The sequence below is a fragment of the Scedosporium apiospermum genome (assembly GCF_000732125.1).
Source record: "Scedosporium apiospermum strain IHEM 14462 chromosome Unknown SEQ_SAPIO_0022, whole genome shotgun sequence".
Lineage (NCBI taxonomy): Eukaryota > Fungi > Ascomycota > Sordariomycetes > Microascales > Microascaceae > Scedosporium > Scedosporium apiospermum.
In genome coordinates this window covers 275,385-294,226 of record NW_015971723.1, presented here as the reverse complement: position 1 = coordinate 294,226, position 18,842 = coordinate 275,385, and the positions used below count along the sequence as shown (strand labels likewise).

At 53.7% G+C, this 18,842-nt stretch overlaps 4 protein-coding genes and 2 pseudogenes across 4 annotated transcripts; 2 read left to right on the top strand and 4 right to left on the bottom strand.

Annotated features, from left to right (window-relative positions):
* Positions 1–1,089: 1,089 nt before the first annotated feature.
* SAPIO_CDS0392 (uncharacterized protein) lies at positions 1,090–2,921 on the top strand (the record flags this gene model as incomplete). Its single annotated transcript, XM_016783183.1, has 2 exons — positions 1,090–1,130; positions 1,199–2,921. The coding sequence occupies 2 exons, from the start codon at positions 1,090–1,092 to the stop codon at positions 2,919–2,921; spliced, it is 1,764 nt and encodes a 587-aa protein (XP_016646383.1).
* Positions 2,922–3,350: 429 nt separating this feature from the next.
* SAPIO_CDS0391 lies at positions 3,351–3,899 on the bottom strand (annotated as a pseudogene; the record flags this gene model as incomplete).
* Positions 3,900–5,742: 1,843 nt separating this feature from the next.
* SAPIO_CDS0390 (uncharacterized protein) lies at positions 5,743–6,954 on the bottom strand (the record flags this gene model as incomplete). Its single annotated transcript, XM_016783182.1, has 3 exons — positions 5,743–5,972; positions 6,053–6,410; positions 6,484–6,954. The coding sequence occupies 3 exons, from the start codon at positions 6,952–6,954 to the stop codon at positions 5,743–5,745; spliced, it is 1,059 nt and encodes a 352-aa protein (XP_016646382.1).
* A 975-nt stretch (positions 6,955–7,929) lies between these two features.
* SAPIO_CDS0389 (uncharacterized protein) lies at positions 7,930–11,123 on the bottom strand (the record flags this gene model as incomplete). The annotated part of the gene is made up of 4 exons (XM_016783181.1): positions 7,930–8,850; positions 8,961–9,378; positions 10,346–10,968; positions 11,025–11,123. The coding sequence occupies 4 exons, from the start codon at positions 11,121–11,123 to the stop codon at positions 7,930–7,932; spliced, it is 2,061 nt and encodes a 686-aa protein (XP_016646381.1).
* A 1,600-nt stretch (positions 11,124–12,723) lies between these two features.
* SAPIO_CDS0388 (Uncharacterized protein) lies at positions 12,724–15,996 on the bottom strand (the record flags this gene model as incomplete). The annotated part of the gene is made up of 4 exons (XM_016783180.1): positions 12,724–14,614; positions 14,697–15,631; positions 15,717–15,830; positions 15,988–15,996. The coding sequence occupies 4 exons, from the start codon at positions 15,994–15,996 to the stop codon at positions 12,724–12,726; spliced, it is 2,949 nt and encodes a 982-aa protein (XP_016646380.1).
* Positions 15,997–17,765: 1,769 nt separating this feature from the next.
* Positions 17,766–18,815, top strand: SAPIO_CDS0387 (annotated as a pseudogene; the record flags this gene model as incomplete).
* Positions 18,816–18,842: the final 27 nt, after the last annotated feature.

Here is an 18,842-nt window from a genome sequence, read left to right as displayed (position 1 = left end):
ATCTGTACGAGGGCCCGATACGTTGCCAAAAACGAAATCCCCACCAATTGGATCCGAGACTGGAATGTCCTGGTTCGAGTCTGCCTTGGTAGTTACGGGTAGCAACCAGGCCGGACGGTCTGGTCTGACTGGGATTTTGGAAGAAGCCGGAGCAAGAAACTGCTTGTTTGTTCTTGATGCCCAAGTCCGGTCTGAGAAGATTGCAGAGCCTCCATGGCCTGAATACGCGTGAGGAATACGGATGCTATCAGATGGACCAGTTTGCCATGCCCTTACTGCACAAGGGAGCCCCGGGCGCTCCATTTGTGTTGGTGTTCCGCAAAATATTGTGTGTGTCCTACCCAGGGTGCACAATCTCTGCGCGAGTTCACTGGGGATCGTGCGTGCCACCGTTTGACACAACCTCGTTTTTAAAGGAAAACCCGAGGAGACGTTTCCGAACTACCCTGTTCGGGAATGGATAGCGGAAGAGGAAACCGAAAACAAGGTCGGCCGTATTAAAGGGTGAGGCTGGCTTGACAGAGATATATTGTGGCTTTCGAGCTGCGAGACCCGACCTGTGCAACTCTAAGCAAATGATCAAGATCCGGCGGTTTCTTTCCTCAGCTAGAAGCCATCACCTGAGGGACGCGCCGCCAAAACCGGTCCAGATTTAGAAACGGGAAAGGTAAACTGATCTTGTCTACCGAGTCTCGTTTGGAGAGCTACGGTGGACTGAGGTATCTACCGTTCAGGAGCCGACGAACTGCATGGGCCGCGTGTTGGATATAGATGACAAGTCTTGAGAGGTTGCTCAAACGGAGAAGAGATGCCTAGGATGATGGGATGGTCAACCTCTCTGTTTGTTTGGTGTGGCGACCTGGCTTGATTCCATGTCCCTCGTCCACACCTGCGTATGCGGTCGCTTATCCTAACCTTGCGAGGGAGGGATACATAAAGTCGGTGTTCTGCTCGACAAACCTTGGAGAAGCATTGCCTGCCATCCTTGGACTTCAACTTCTTTCGAGGCCTCCCACTCTCTTTTTTACTCTCGTTTAACATTTACGCTCTTTTCAACCGAGATTTTTTTTTTTTTTTTTTTTGGCAGCAATGGTTCGCCTCGCCAATCCTCTGGCCGTCCTGGGCCTAAGGTAAATTTAGCCCCAATCAGTGATTCAAGACGTGGAATGTGATGTCTAATTCGAGGCGAACTTTCTAGCTCTACTCTGGCTCTTGCAGGGGTAATTCCACGATATGGCTATGACTACGGCACCATTGTCACAACCACTGCCACTATCACCGTGATCGAGTTTCCTGGCCACTGTGCTTCAATCTCGACATTTTCCTCGCACGCTACCTTGACGTTGGGAATTCATCTTCCCTCCTCCAGGGCATCTGAGACGGAATCCGAAGGAGCAGGATCAAGTTACACGCCTCCTGTCCTATCGACCAAGTCGAGCGGGCCCATTCAGCCATCCAGTTCCTCAGAGGCTATTACGACTCTCACGACCACAAGCGAAATCACCGAGGTCGTAACTGTGCCGACGTTGTCGAGCAAAGCCAGCAGCGGTCTGCCCCCGTCTGGTCACTGGTATTCTGGATCTACCGTGTCGACCTGGTCCCCTGGTATTGAGAGTTCTTCGCCAGAGGAACCCACAGGCCCGGATGGTCTCCCGTACGAGCCTTCGACCACAGTTCCCCACTCCACCGTACCTGAAATTACGAGCGCCGGCCCTATTCAACCTTCGTCCACTGAATCCCATGTTGTTGGCTCTGAGACCCCAACATACGCCTCTTTCTCGTCGAAGTCTCATGCTGGTCCTGGTTTGTCGACAGGCTTGACCCGCAGCCATCACTCGACGAGACTCGTCTCCTCCAAAAACACCCACACTTATGCCCCGACCTCCCCAACTGGGGCAACCAGTGACAGCCCACACCAGCCATCGTCGACAGGAGGAATTCTCTCATCCAAGTCAACCAGCCGCGTGGCGAGCAATCCTCATTATGCTTCGACATCAGTTTCAGATAGCTGTGGCGAGGAGGGAACTTCCACCCAGTGGACTTCAGTTGTTGGGTCCACTCGCCCGACAGAGCATACGTCTATTCGGGGCCGCTCGACTTTGAGGACCGTGACTGGTGCCTCTCCTGTGCCGACGAGCAAATCAAGTGCTGGGCCCGAAGAATCCACGTCTTATGGGCACACAAATACCGAGACTTGCGTCTCTACTGGAGTGGAGTCGGCTGGACCTACCGCCCCTGAGAGCTTAGGTTACGTGACGCTCCCATCCACTTGGGGAAGCACTCTTGTTCCGACGGGCGGCGAGTCTACACTCACCCCCGTTCCGACTTCAGAAACTGGAGTGTCTTCAGGCCCAACGCCGTCGGCTGGGACGAGCAGGAAATTCACCAGATCCAGGAGATGGAGTACGGAAAGACACCCGACGATTCCCCCTCCACACTTCACCCAGAGGCCGTCTAAGACAACGATCCAGGGTCCTCTGCCGACTAGGGAATATGGTACAGATATCAGGCATCCCGTACCCTCGACGGAAGATTCACACCCCATCACACAATCCTCGGTGGCATCGTCTTATCACCCAACCTACCGACCCTCTTCTCATAGCCCTAACCCTTCATCGCCGAAAGTCGACGAGCCAGCATCTACAATCGACTCGAGTTCTCCGGAGGAACCGACCATACCGCCGTCATATACCCAAACGAATGTGGCCTCTGCCTCTGCCCCAACTGTCCCTGCTGAGCCCGCCGAGTCTTACCCGGCAGTCTCTGAGACATCGACGGAGGACTTGGGACCAATCGAGGGAACCAAGACTGCGCAGCCGACGACTTTCGCGACTACTACCACCAGGGGCTACAACCCTGGCTATGGCTATGAATACCGAGGAAACTGGGACGGAAATAAGGGTCGTAAGGGTCACTGGTAAGAGTGGCAAGCTGTGGCGGGCCAAGGAGATCTTGTCAGTGTCTTGACATAGATTTGGGCACATTAGTTGTGGCGAAGAGACGATGGGATATTTGCCGGAATTTACCTTCTGCTTATGACCATTTTTTCTTCTTTTTCTTCTCTTGACAGTTATTTGGAAGGCTTGAATCCTCCTAAATAGAAGAAGTTTCGTGATTAGATGAAGATGATTTGAAGACCTGGGGGATCTGATCTCACGCACTTACTCCAGGAAGTGGTGACCCTTACAGCGTCTGGAGCTGGTTAAATGTTGAAAGCAAGTGTTGATGACATCTTATTTACTCTGAAGTATATGAAAGCCACGGAGATCCAGAAATTGTGAAGCTATCCTGTCTCCCCTCATGCTCTGCACCGTCATACCGCTTTCCCAATTATCATCATCTCCATTCCTTCAAACACAGATACCGCCACAGTCTGCGCCGCCCGCCCGCGGGTTGCACTCGTCCTGAGGATCATCGTAACACGTCATTCCCTTGGGGCACTCAAACGCGGCAATGCCACCACAAAAGATGGGAACGACGCAGATACCAAGCTCATCGCAGGCCATTCCACAACTCCCACTCCTCGGGTCGGAAATGCAGATGGCGTCGGGATCCTCACATCGCAAAGGCTCAATCCTAAAGCCACCGCATGGCGGGTACTCAATACTCGGCGCGGGGTCCTCGGGCACTTCGGTGCATGCGGACAAGGTATCGACGGTGAGAGTAGGTTTAACGGGAGGCAAGGGATCCGGCTCGGGAACGGGAATAGTGATGCCCCTCGCGGGGACGCAACGGCCGGTGCACGAGGGGGTTGGGCTGGAGGTATCACAGTCTATGACGTCGCATTTGAAGCCAATGGGGCAGATGCCGGGGATGGTGGGATCGCAGCTGGTGGCGATGGCGGATGCGAGGGCGAGGGTGGAGAAGGGGAGGAGGTAGAGGAGCTTTGGGGAAACCATTGTCAACCTGAGCTTTTTGGCGTATATCGAGAGAAGAGAAAAATGGGATTTAGAATGGGTTTGGGACTGATCTTGGAAGTGATCATTGAAGGATTTCTCGAGGATCTTGGAGACGGAATGTCGCTTCAATTTATCCTTTTCGCTTCCCATGGAACCTCAATCTATCCGTTCCCTACGTACAACACCCCCCTCATCTATTCAAACTAGAAAAAGGAAAGGGAGAAAAAAAAAAAAAAGCACATCTGGAGGATTAGTCGAGGTCCTCGGAATCCTTCGAGGCCAGCTCGCCTCACAGACAAGTGATCGGCTCTCAGGTCTAAGTCAGTGCCAAGATCGCCCGTCCAAGTCCGCGCGGCATGTCACGAATCACGATCCCGTCCCACTGAAGAAACTCCAGTCCATCTCTAGAACTCTTATTCGGCCCCAGAAATGAACTCGCATCAGCTGATGGCTCGGATTCCCCGCCAGTAAGACAGGTCCGGGGACACTCCTGCTCTCTCGGGGGCCCAAGGCAGAAGGCAGGGGCAGGGACAAAAGCTAATGCCACCAATCGGTGACTGTGGGCATTATGCGCTGACGGGGCGAAGCCAGCTTTCATCTCGGAGACAATCCAAACGGTTGGTCACCGAATATTAATCACGGCCGGGGAGAGCCAAGCTCCTTCACAAGTGGCGGGGATGGACTGACTCGCTTGTGGGAGTGCAAATTGATCCCGGGGACATAATTTGCTTTTGGGAGGCTATTTATAGCACAATTGCTGTTGTACGTACTATACGTATAGGCTTAGAGGTTTGTCCCGGTTTATTATTGCCCTTCCTTGCCCACAGAGACGCTGTCTCTAGACTTGTGTGCCTTGCTGATGTATATGAGCAGGACAATGCAATCACCATCTTGAGGTTGGAAGGCAATTGATCACCACCGACTCCATGCCAGGGCGATCATGATGTACCTGGGGCCGGAGATGCAGCCGATGCGCCTGGCACAAATAAAAGAAGAATATCCCCTAGATCTGCTGTTTCTTTTATCACGGATATTAAATGCACAGACTTCCAACTGCCCAGCGTCATTTCTTGAGTGTGTTTTCGCTATTTAAGGTTATATCCATCGATCGTCTTGGAGACCTCTCTCCAGCTTCGCTCCCTGCCGGCCTCCATGTCGTTGGGATTTGCGACTCTTCTTCTATCCCAGAGCTGAGAGGCGGTCTCAAATATCCACTCTCAGGGAGACAACCGCACCGATTGCTCTTGTGAGCGGTATGACTCGGGTCATTCATCTGGCCCACAAACAAGCGACGTGAGCCGGGGCCTGACAGCTCTGCCCGGCTTTTCGCTGCCGTCTAACATCACTGTTATGAGAGAAGAAGAAGAAAAACACGCCCGAATCTACGCCGCTTCGTTGTCCCTATTACCTGCGGCATCACCGTACTCGGGCTGAGTGGCTGGTGGAGCGCTCATTCACCTCAGATCTCCCTTGCCAGGCACTCCTGAAGCTGATCTTGTATGAGCTTTGGTCGGCACCATTGCCAGAACTTGAAAGATGGCTGACAGACTTACTTTGCATATCTGCAATACTCTAGAAGTCTAGAAGATTGGAACATCACCGGGCGGGAATATGGAAATCACTATTTTGGAGCAGCTGATCGCCTCCACTGTTCACATTGACCATGCTTGAGGGCATACGCATAAATTTCGGGAACAAAAAGATAAACATGACTATTTACTCGAGATAAAATGAAAACAAAATTGTCCAGACAATAGCAACGCCTCCGCGCGATCGGCCGTGCAATCCGCCAAGGGCATAGTCAACGTACTTGTACATGTACCAAACATCGCCTTCTGGACATTCAGTCGCGACGGACCCGGCGGGGGTTGTCGACCATCTCCATAAGTCTCTCGATGTCGGAGCTCCTGAAGCAGATCGAGGGCTGGTTGTTGATATAAGCCATCATCCTGTCGTGGTTGGTAACGACTTGACTCAACATTTGATAATCTGAACGCGGGCGGAGTTGCTCCATGGGCCTAAGCCTTCTCATATTGACTTCAGGTCCGGTCGTTGAGGCCGGAAAATCAAATCCTATATAGTTTCATGTGAGAATTCGTACTCAAACCATCGGACTTTGAAACGGAAGAGAGATCGCCGTTTATGACACATACCAAACCGCAACATCCTCAACATCCAGTCGCGATTGAGAAGACGGCCCCGTGCGGATGGAGTCGTCAAATAGTAAATGCCGGCCTGACTCGCACCCAGAGGATTACTGGAGTCGTACATGGCCTCGACGAAGCCATTGAACAGAACGTTTTCCCAATGCATGCCGGCCTCGCCAATCCCCGAAGTACCGGGAGGGTACCGCCCAATCGTGGGCGGGGTGTCGTCTTCATTATCACCGGAAAGGTATCCCACGAACATATGTACCAACTCATGAGCGACGGAGATTCCAAGTAAAAACAGGAACTTGCGCAACTCCTCTCGATCCAGACGATCTGCCGCCTGGATGGCGTTTCGAACGATCTTAATTGCCGATTAGCGAGGGGCCAAAGGCCATGTATCCCCGGGGGGTGGGGGGGGGGGGGCTTAGGCTTACAGTACTATTGACAAACACAAGCGCCGCCCTCTTCGGATCGAAATCATGGCCGTTCTGGGGTTCGTACCAGGTGTATCGCTCCGTCGAAGCATCACCTACAACCCGGTTGCTGAGGATGACATTGGGTGAATCGGCACGACATTTGGAAAGGAAGTCGTCCACCAGGTTCATCATCGCCTGTCTGTTTGGTGTGCGTGAAACGGCCCCGACGGCTCGAGACCTCATGCCGCGGGCTCCCCATCTGTCCAAGACTCTCATGCCTGTGTCGACCAAGGTCCTACGGCTCGCCCCGGTCTCTAGGATGGAGAGGCCCATGTGTACTGCAAAGGTTACGATCCTGCATTCAGGAGTGTTTCTCGGAAACACGGATAACAGGCGAGGGTCTTCCTCAACCTGGTTCAGGATCCGTACACTCGGCAGCGGTTCCGCTGATGCGGGCAGAGGAGACATTCGCGGTGGTGGGGATGGCATGATGTACGGGGACAGAAACAGAGAAGTGAGCTGGGAAAACGGTACGTCTAAAGAAAGTTTGATGCGAAGAGTAAACGAGGTGCTTTCAACAAGGAGCTAGGGAATGCTTTGAACTGAGTGAGAATGATGTAGGATTGTGCCGTGGGCTCCAGGATCCGATGGGTTCAAGTTGCCTTTATATAACCCCCTGCAGCCGAGGGGTCGTCTCCCTCAAGGAGGACGGCCACCCTTGAATTGGAACAGAGAATCAATAATGCCCCTAAAATATCTCATATCAAACATATGCAATGGAACCGTGGCTCCCAGGATCTGTCGTGATACTGGGCGGTGGCGGTCTCACTTAGGACTGCAAGAGAACCATGGGCGCGAACGCTGTCCAATAATAGCGACAGTCTATTCTAGAATTGGACTCCCTGACGCAATTCTTGCCTCCGGCTTGGAGCCTGGCGCTTATTTTCCCGTAAATGATGCCCAGAAATTGCTGTAGTCCGTGTAAGCGCCGGACGACCCGGGGGTCAAAAGGCCGCACGCAGCCTTGGAAATGGATGAGTGTTTGGTGTGGTGATCTTCGGGGCCTATGGCCCCTGCGCTTCGAATCAGGTAAGGCATGCTTTCATCCAGGAGCATGGGCGCCCGCCCCCAATCCCGGGCCACCCCCAGCATGCTGGCGGTTAGCATTGGAACGGTTGATTCGTGGGGTATTTAGAGGGGTCTGGACGCGCAAGCCTCTATCCCCAACATCACCGCAAACACCAAGATCGATTGGGTAGGAGAAGTTACGGACTGTAACGTGAGCAGTAAGAAAAAAAAAATCCCGGGACAACTGGGGTCAGGTTGATGTTCAGGATTGACTGATTTATGCCAAGTGGGGGAAGGGGCTAGGTAAACCTTGAAAGAAATACGTAAGAAAAGTTGGTATTTGGCATGAATGGGATGGATAGCAAAATAAAGTACAGATCCGAACGCTAATCCTCTTCAGTCTACTCTGCGCCTCTTTGAGTCGGGCTCTTCACTTGTGTTGTCCCCGGGCGCGCCGTCGGGGCCTGTAGATGTCGAGGGCAGTAATCCTGTTCGAGTCTCACCGGTTTCCGGTGCCGTCTCTGGCGCCGAACGGCGGACAGCCTCGATAATATCAGCCTCAATAATATCAAAGGCGAGGCTGTATTCATCTGGTGGAGAGTTGGGGAGTTTCCCACTAGATAGGGGAAGTGTGTTGATGTATTCTAGAAGCTCTCGTCCTTCAGGATAATCGATCTCAGCCCTTGGCCTCCGGACCAAGATAGAAATCTCACGTCGCGATAATGGTCTGCGCTCCCATACGTCGCGAAAGATGCGGTGATGAATAGTAGCGTAGTAGGGCTCGACACGAACGCTATTCTGCTTATCGAGAAGGATAGGCAAGGGACACGAATGTGAAGATGGTGACCGGGAGGAAAAGAACGAAAGAAGGGAATCCTGCTGGTCGTCACGCAGCTGGGTGATTCGAGTTGTGACTCTACGGCGACACGCATGGAGATAAACATTTGGCATGTCCGCGTCATGGCCGTTTGCGCTGGCTTCGGCTTCTGCCTTGCGGTCGAAGATGACGACACCGCCGAAAATGCGATCCTCGGCCCAGTACCCAACAATATCGGCGACCTTTTCAGGGTAGATATCGTCGGCGAGATAGCCGGGGTGGTAGAAAATTGTTGGGGGAGCTACCAAGACGTGTCCCGTGGCCTCTTCTTCCCGGTGTGGGACCCAACGGACCACACTATCAACGTCGCCTTTATGGAGCCGGAGGTTCATCTTGAATACTGTAGCGGCCAGTTGGTGGACCGCGACAGCGACTAGTTCGATAAGACGTAGATTAAACGCCTTGGAGCCCTTTTTTGCTTTCCGGAACCCGCTAACAAGCTGTCAAAGACGTCAGTTTCATCGCATCACTGCAATAGGTTACCGCCAAATATTGAAGGGACAGCAGGAGGAAACGGAAATTGAAGTGGAAATATCACAATACCACCCACCTTCTGATTGAACCTGAGCGTTTCAGGGTCCCACGAGTGCCCCAGCTCACGCGCTTTCTTCATCGCGCCGGGACACAGCTCTTCATGACTCTCCAATGGATGATCTCCCCAAAGGCCGTGGCCCCTGCGATCCCAACCGACATCGGCAGTGGGGAGTCCATCGATGATTTGCGCAAATGTGAAAAGTGCAAGTTCTGTGGAAAGCACGTTCTTGAGGGCGTGAACGAAAGCCTGATGATGTTCGGGTTCCAGGCTGCTCAGGTCGGTGCGCCGCTGGTGATCGACGCGCGCTGACTCTCGCAGGTGTACAACCAATCTTTCGACTTGCTCAGGCTCGAGTCCTACTGTCGCCCTCGAAACCATATCAGACAGGTCAGGCATGTCGTTTCGGGAGAAGTATAGTATGAGGGCGTATCGTCTATCGCGTGCAAGGTTGGTTGAGTTAATGGTCAAGTTGTGAAGGTGGGGGCGGGGCTCAGTGATGTTCGATCTCAGTTGCGACGCCGTGGGCAAGACAGTCATGTGATTTGACCCTCAGCGAACAATCCAATTAACAATATGCCAGTAAACCGGGCTTGGTGTTAATCGGCTCTTTTCCCCTGGTTCTCGACGAGGAATGGGTTATTTCAAGACATGAAGGCATGGAAACATTGAAGATCAACGTTCCATCGACCATTGATCTCGTCCAACCGATTTGATGATAGTGCCAGGCCAACTTTAGCCAACTTTGTAGCCCAGCCCCCCGCAGGTGGATAATGCGACACCAAGTTGCAGAATGATGCCACATTGAGCCCTGCCTAATAATAGTTTTCTTGCTGGTCGCAAGCGCTCCGATCAGACAAGCTGGGCGGTAAACAAGCCTATCACGCCCACGAGAATGCTCAACCCATAATCGACATCTTGGCCTAAGAAGTAATAAGCCCGAAATCTAAACCATGGCGCCTCGAGTTTTATTTTCACTGAAAGCTGTGAGGACCTCGCTGGGAGTGCCTCACCTTGAGGTATGAGCCATTATAGAGGTTCGATTATGAAATGAAATTTGCGTGGTAAATACCTCAGTACATCAATGTCGTAGGGTTTATCTTTACAAATTCTAGTGTTCGGGAACATGCCCCTGCATTTATTCACTGAGCTAGTTCTAGTACATCGGGGCTGAGAAGCAGGTCTCAGACAGGCCGTGGCTTGAGTCGTTCATACTTTCGCCGTGATCTAAATTTAAATTTCACATTTTACTTACGCTGGACTAAAAGATTAAAAAATAACAGGAAAAACGGAAGACACTGCCTCTTCAATCTGGTCAGAGTAATGGCCTCTCATCCCCTTCTCTCCCCTGCCTCTTCCATTCACGCACCACGCCCCTCCCCATCATCAACCCTCAAGTATACTGCCACGCAGCAGGAGAATCCGCAGCGGCAATAGCCAAGTTCACAGCAAAGCATCCCTCTCTAATATCCGGATTCGTCGTATTCCTCGAATAAAGCGTCCACTTCCCACCACCGCCACCTGAAGCAGTAGGATAGCACGCAACCCAGCCCAAAGCGCCCTCATTGATATTCACGAAACCACCACCTTCAAACGCAGCAAACCCGCCCACGACGCTACCTCCGGGTATAAGTGCCGAGTGCGCCTGAGTGTACCCCACATACCAGGAAGGATCAAGATAATACAGCTGGCCGCCGGGCACGGAGACAGCCAGACCATTGGGCGCGAAGAGCGCCGTCTTGTCTCCCGGAGGACAGTTCTCCTGTCCAATCGTGTCGGCAGGACAGTACGAGCAGGTCTGTCCGCCGATCCAGAGGTGCTGCTGGCATGCCGTGACGGGCCAGCCGTGGGCTGCGATCTTGGGGTTGGACACCGTTAAGGTGAAGGCGCCTTCGTGGCGGGGGAGTTGGTTGAGGGCGCCGTTGTTGCAGCTGTACATGAATGTGCTGTAGCAGGCGCCGTTGCAGTAGCTGAGGGGTTCGCCGGCGATGATGGGGCAGAGGAAGTTGCCGTTGTGGCAGACGTACTGCGGGAGGTATTAGTATCGCTGGATATTGTACTGACGTTGGGAGAAGAACGTACTTGAGAGGGATAGTAGGGAGCACCACCGCAGTCGAGGATGTCCTCCGCTGCCGTGAGGCCGACGAAGGCCACTAGACTAGCAAAGACTGAGGTGCGCATCGTATGTGTGATAGTAACTGGGGAATTAGTTGATAGATAGGGGTTTAGTCGAATAGTATAGAAAAGACTCTCGCGATGCTTAACAAGCAAACATAACGATGAGACAGAAGAAGATCAGAAGAGTGGCTGGTGACTTATATATTTCTCGAATACTCTGTACTTCCCGTCCCCAATCAAGCAAAGCTCCATCTCCTAGAAATCAATTGTCCATCTCATATGCGAGTCTAGATCGGGATCGACCGACTCCCTTCGCCGGGGCTCGTATTGGTGCCGTCTTGGTGGCTAAACAGGTGAGGCATCGACGTCACTGGTTTATTAAACATTCCTATGGATATGCACGCATCCTGCAGCCACGGGACCTTTTTCCTCCCCCCAGCGTCTGCGCCTCGGTTCGCCAATGGAACACTGGTCCAATGGATCATGATAAATCTCGTGCTAGATCTGTCCATCTTTGAATGAAGAAAGGGTTGCACTAAAAGAAGACTAACACTTTCTCTCGTGTCATCGAATGAGGATCCCCAATCTTCCTTGATTTGGGTAGACTCGTATTCAACCAAACTATGAGCGAATGGGGAAGAGAAGCGACGGGTCATGCCGAATGGGCTAGAGATCGGCACTTGGCTGGAATTTGGGGCTAATGCATGATTTCCCCGGCCGGCCCTTTGCGGGATCTACGGAGGTGAGCAGAGTAAGATACTAAACCAGACCAGGTCTCCGCTGCCTGAGCTGTGGGCCAGAGGTTTCGTTCTCTCAACTCATTGAGGAATGGCAAGACCCGAGATCAGGAACAACCCGGGTCCCGAGACACCAAGATAGATCTAATCCAGAACCGTGGACCTTGCCTGGGAGAGATGAAAAGTGACAACATGAGAAAGCTGGGAGCTCTGGTCCTAAACTAGACAATTGTTAATCATGCAACCCTTCCCTCCCAATCTCAATGTAAAATGGGCAGAGCTTAAAATGACGCACCCTGCATGCACCGAGAGCTCCCTTTCGTATTCAGAAACCGTGGGTTCCATCGGATTGCGGAAAAACCGGCACTCGATGGAGCCACGATCCCCGATTCGACCTTCGACCTACCTATCCCCAGGTGATCAGGTGGAAAACATGTAGTAGCGTTGCAGTGCAACAAAGAAAAAGTCGGAGCTTATAAGCTTAGGATGACCCGAGTCTTTTCATCATCAACAGAAAGTCCCTTGCCACCCACCGCGAAGAGATGACATGAAAACAAGACTTGGAGCTGGTGTACTACGGAGTACAATGAAAAGCGCAGAACCGTGGAAAAAATTAGCAACAGAGACGAGAGGGATGTACAGCGAAGAATAAAGATCACTACCACAACAATGATTAAAAGAATATGCATACTCGCGTCTCGCTCAACAGACACGAGAACCAAAAAAGAAAGAAAAAAAGAAAAACCATTCATGTCCCAACGCCAAACAATGCTATAAGTGTTTCCCTTCCCGTCTCCCACGTGCTCCTCATACGCTTCCCCATCAGGTTCAGCTCCCATCTTTCTCAACTTGCCATGATCTAAGTAGCGTACTCGTCTATAGGCAAAGCCTCCAAAAAGTATGCCTGTAAATCTACTACACCCTCTCTACACGAACCGCACCTCGTTGAACAACCCCGCCCGCACCTGTATTAGCCCCGCAAGTTCCATCAGGAACGACTGTAATATCAACGCATTCGTAAGAACATGCGACACCGAAACCGTAATCTCCTCCTCCACCGGCTCGGCTGTTCCCGCGATCGCTTCGTCGCCGCCGCTACTGCCCTCGCTAGGGGCAACAGCATCCCCTTCCGGAGCCTGAGCCTGTGCCTCAACCGGGGCCGAGGTTTCAGAGTCCAAGGTTTTGCCAAGGTCGAGGGGTACCGCCGGCGTCCTCCCTGGGATGCCCACCCGCCTCGCGAGTATGCTCTGATCAATTGCCGCAAAAGCAGCCATCTGGCTCGCCACCGTAGGATCCTTGCCCGTGTAGTCATCTCTTCCGCTGGTGGTGCTTCCAGGAGAATAACTCCTTCCCACACCCCCGCTACGCGATGGAGCATCGTAGTTCAAGGGAAACTCCTTCGGCGGCACGGGCACACCTTTGGTCGGCGTCATTGTCGGCGTCCCGATTCCGTATCCGCCGGAGAGGCCCGACGGACCCTGTGATGGTGTCGTCTTGCTGGGTTCTTTCCGGCCGCGGGGACTTCCCGACCTCGAGGGCGTGCCAAGTTCGGATAGGAGTCTCTGCGCGAACCCTTCCAGCGCGGATGGCCTAGCTGGAGAGTCACTACGGGGATCGTCCATGCTCGCTCGGTCGGGCGTGTGATGCGACGCCGGAGCCTGGCTGCCGCCTTTCTTGGGCTGCGGAGTAGGGAGTACGGGCGCCGAGTCCGCAGTTTGGAAAGCTTCGCGACGTTGCTGGAGGAGATCGTCGAAGCGGGGGACTGACTCGCGGTATCCCGCTACCTGGTCGCAGAGACGCTTCAGGATGACGAGAAGGCGAGGGAGTCCCGTTGATTCCCACCTCGGTCGCTTTCGACAGAGGCGCCGAGATGCGGCTCGATGTGCAGCCTCGTATTCCGGAGAATCCGTGTCCCGCGAGCCCCCAGGCACGAAACCAGAAGCCTCTTCGACTTCTTCATCCTCATCATAACTATAGTATTTCGGGTGCCGAAGCATCCATCCTTCTATTCCCATATACCCGCAAATAGCCAAATCTGTCAAGGTTTCCGTGACCGACAGATTCGTGTCGACAGGGTTAATAAAGAACTTCTCGAGTATGTCCAACAGCGTCGTGAGCAAAGGATCATCCGGCTGTAGCGTATGTGCCTTCACATCCGGCGGCGCTCCCGGCAGGCTATCGGGAATCGCGGGCAGCTCATGATTATTCGTCGACACCTTGGGCGCCACCAGTTTGAGCGAGCAAGGGTGGCTCTCCAACCGAGTCATGGCGTCCTTGAGGACATTGTCATACACCTCGTCAAAGTTGTCCTGGCCGCCAATGGACCCGGCAAGGGTCATGAGGTACTCGACTTCTTGATCGTGGGCACCTGTGGTTCTGTGGCTCGACTCGTCGTGAAGGCTCTCGGTTCGGAGAAGGGTGAGGACAGCGTAGCGGTGGTGGCGCTTGAGGATGGCGGAGACTAGTTGGAGGGTAACGTGTATGGTTTGCTGGCTGTGCGACCGAAGGCAGGCGAGCGTGAGGTCGACGAGGTTGAAGAGGAGAGGCGTGACGGAGGAGAGGTCGGACTTTTCGGCCATCATCGTCGCAAGGTCCATAGACTTGCGCTTTCGGGCGTCGCTGACGGTGGTGTTGTTGGTGGGCTGCACTCGTGATGACGCCGAACCCGAACCAGGGTGGGGAAGGGCGAGGAGGTAGTGGAGGATGAGATTGATCATGTCGGGATGGTCGAGGGACTCGAGAATTCGGCGGAGATAAGTGATGACTGCGACGGAAGAGCCACCATCGATATCGGAAGACTCGAGAAGCGAGGGGTATCTATTGCGTGGGAGAGAGACAAGAAAAAGTCAGCCCGGGGAAAACATAAAGGACGACAAACACAGGAATCCAAGGAACTTACAAAAGTTGCTGAAGGAAGATTACTTGGAAATGTTCCAACAATGTTGATTTGACCTCGATTGACTTGCAGTGGTTCAACACATCTTGCCAGAAGAGCAAATGGGAGAGGAAAGTCTCGAGGTGGGCCTGGAAATCCGGAGAGCAGGATGCTACGATTTCGTAGTTTGACGTCGGATGCTGATAATCAGACAGGGCGAGAACGGGGGGCAGCTCGTGAGGGAGATGATCGATGACGAGCTTCCTGCTAAGCTGGCTATACAGAGCACCCAGGCCAGTAGCCATCAGCGTGGACAGGTCACTTTCCACAATCCACTGCTCGAGAGCCACCGAGTTGGACGCCGACTCAATAATGTAGAGCAGTCCCGTCCTCGCAAAGTCGCCAACCCTGCCCTCGTGTTGAATGTAGTCCATCAATATGTAGAACAGGGGGAAGTCTTGCTTCTGGGTCCTGCCGGCGAACCGCTCACGGTCATCAAGGCGTCTGTTGTCATGTTGAGAGAGCTGTTGCGTCTTGAACCAGACGTCGAGGATGCGCGGCTGGAGTCGGATCTTCGTCGTGATGTTGAAGGCGAGCTCGACGACCTTGGCCTCGGTGTCATGGCCGAGCCGAACGCTATTCTGGCCCGTGATGCGCACGAGGAGGTTCGTCAGACTTGAGGAGAAGTTGGCATTCTCGACAAATGCCTCTTCCTCGCTCTCGATGAGGGTAGCGAAGAAGTTCACGGCTTCTTTGATGATCCATTCGTTGTACGATGTCGTGGCTACTTTGGCGATGGGTACGTAGATCTGCTTGATCGAGGCGAACTGGATGCAGGGGTGGGGCAGGGGGCGTCTGCTCTCGTCGCTGAGGATGGTGGTGAGTTCGTGGAGGCGGATCTCGAGCTTCTCGGCGGCTTCGTAGTCTCGAGATAGGTTGGAGGAGTTGCGCCATATTTGCTAGTAAACGGGGAATAAAGAGTGTTAGCAATCCGGAAAGAAGGGGTGGGCAGGGGGTTCGTGGGTCGGAGGGACTGAAGCATACCAAAAGCTGGCCGTATTCTCTTTCAAATCTATGAAGACGTTTGGCGGGGTCTCGCGCGGCATCCCTTCGTGAGGTGCTCGACGATAGCGAGGTATGGCTCAGGAGGCGGGACCACTGTGGTTCCACAATCTTGTCAGCCTTGCAGGGAATCTTCAAGGGCACGCACGCGAGGACTCCGGGCCGAAACGAGAATTCCGCTGGGGTGAAGCAGCAGCAGCAGCGGGCAACCGAGGCCCCTTTTCAGGGTAGGAATTGTTCCACGATTACTTACAAAATCCATGATGGCTTGGGATGCATCTCTCTGGTGTCGGAATTGGAGGTTCTAGAATGTAAATAAGGGGTGGGATGTCGGGTGAGGAGAGATTGCTGGCCGCATGAATTTGTCCGTCTTGAGTGTCGCATTTGGAACGTTCCGAGACCCTTGGACAAGGAAGGAGTGTTGAACCACAAATGGAACAATCAACAATCAGTTGTTGCCGACAGCTGCCAGCCACAGTTTCCCAACGGTCGATGTGGCTGACAATGCTAGCTGTGGCTGGAGCTGTTCCATCAGTCATCAAAGTACGAAGGTACGAAGCGAAGGTGCGAAGTGCTTTGACAATGTCTGTCCGTCCCACAAAGCTCACAATGCTACGCTCTTCGCATGTGAGAGCCCATTTTCAGAAGGGCGACAGTGTTTCAACTCTTCTGCAAAGGAGGAGCCAAGTTGAGATGGATCAATCTTAAAATGTCTCCACGAATAATTAAGGACCACACTGCTGTACCGAGGTACAGCTGAAACCATCACATCGCTATCCTTGCGGATTTCTCGTTGATACGAACGAAACTCCGGAGAAGCTCCTCCTTCAGTGCTCCAAGCAGCCCCAAGGACAGCGGGCGAAAAGACGATGCAAAACTTCCGGTCCCTCAACGGCAGCGGTGTTCCTTCCTAAAGAAAATGTCACTAGTATCACACAATCCGAGTCCGCGTTTCAACTCGATCTCCGCTGCTCTTTCTCCGTTCCTGCATGTGGCATTCCAGCCGTTTGCTTCGTACCTCGTAAACACCTCAACTGATTGAGCTTCCTGGGACGGACAGATAATTGGCCGAATTGGAGGGTTCACAGCACAAAGAGAGATTGACGCCAGACTGTGACTCCGTTCCAAGCTCACGCCCTGACACCAGCGGCAAAGGATGCCAATCTTTTGCTTGATCTACCATCCAACAAACACTTCGAGACTCAATTGATGCATTCTTAGCCGCAGCATTCGCACGGTCTCGACCCGACCAGGGAGACCCGACGACGGGGGATGGAAATCTTCGAGAACACTTCCACCAGGAACACCAACGCGCACCTGTACTATTATTACCCGCATCGCATGGCGTTCGCTCAGGGCCTCCGGGTCGCTGCAGCCGTAGCGAAATACCCCCAACGAAACGATCCGGCTGACCTGCATTCGGTAGCATTAGTCCCACATTGCTAATTTCAGACGGGTGCCGTTTCCCCTTTCAAGCTCCTTCTCCTGGTCTGGTCCAGGCTGTGTTCGTAGGGCTGCAGCATTAGAGACATTACGGAGTAGCCTCCCAAACGAACGCCGGTCTTGGCACTAGGTCAAAGGGAAAGGGGAGCTTTCTCACTTTCTTAACCCCTCGAGAACAGCGCGCTCACTCACCCACTCATTCCTGCTGCGTCGGAGCAACTGGGGCCTGGCTCTGGAGCCTGACTAGGGACCCTGTGCCCCGTGCTGGCGTTCGTGTTTCGACATATTGGAGCTCGCCCCCCTTCATCCTCTTGGATTCCAGAGCAATGGCTGGGCCTGGCGGATAAGAGCCCCAGGGATGTCCCACGGCATCTGGTTCCACATCGATCGATGTATATATAGATACTCTGAGCTGGTTTCTTAGCTCTCTTCCCTTACCGGCTCTCTTCATACCATTCTACAGTGTAATGTCTTTACTACGCTAAATTAAGCTTCCGTCTTTAGTGTAGTCTTAATCTACCTCGTCCTGGACATGCCACCAGAGCCTCCCGACATCCCCACAACCACTAGCTTCCCCCTCCCCCCGCGATGGAACCCCCAGAATCCCCCACGCTCGGCATCCCTCTGCACCGCTCCACCCTCGCCATCGCCGCCGAACAAGGCGACGACGCCACCGTCCTTCGCCTCCTCCAAGAAAACCAATCCCTCGCCTCCCACGCCGAATATGATGACCAAACCCCGCTCTGGCTCGCCGCCGAAGCGGGCCACGCCTCCACCGTTTCGATCTTCTTAGCAAGCAGCCAGCCGGCCATCCTTGCCGACTCGGCCGAACGCTACGGCCAAACACCTCTCTCCATAGCCGCCCAGAACGGCCACGACGCCGTCGTCACTCTTTTATTAGACCAACCAAATGTGCGACCCAACACAAGGGATAAACATGGTTGCACGCCGCTCTGGTACGCAGCTTCGGCGGGAAATGAGAGTGTCGTGAAGCTTCTCCTCGCGCGCGGGGACGTGGAGGTGGATCTTGCGGATAGCTTCGGCCAGACGCCGCTTGCCTGCGCGGCTCGTGCGGGTCACGAGAAGATCGTTGCGCTTTTGCTAGCGAGGGGGAGTTCTCTCGGAGCGGCGCAGGTCGGACAGGCGAGACATGCCACGCTGGCCCATGCGGCGGAAGGTGGCCACGAAGCTGTCGTCAGGGCCTTGCTGTCGCAGCCGGGAGTTGATCCCGATGCGCCGGATGAATGGAAGAGGACGCCGTTGGCGCTGGCAGCCTCTGCGGGACATGCGGCCGTCGTCGAGCTCCTGCTCGAGAATGCCGGGGTCGACGTCAACTCGGTCGATGCGTTGGGTCAGACGCCATTGTTTCTGGCGGCCAGACAGGGACATGCGGACATCGTGCGCAGATTACTTGCGAGAGGAGATGTGAAGGCTGACATGAGGGATGGGAGCGGCCATACGGCGCTGGCGGCGGCTGCGCTTGGGGGTTACGAGGAGGTAGCTAGGCTGTTGCTGGATAGGCCCGAGGTTGCGGTCGAGTCGAGGGATCTTAATGGGTTGAGGCCGGTGGATTTGGCAGAGAGAAGGGGCCATGACGGAGTGGTGAGGTTATTGAAGAGTGCTGGTGCTGACGTGTAGTATTATATCCTGTATAATAGAACTAGA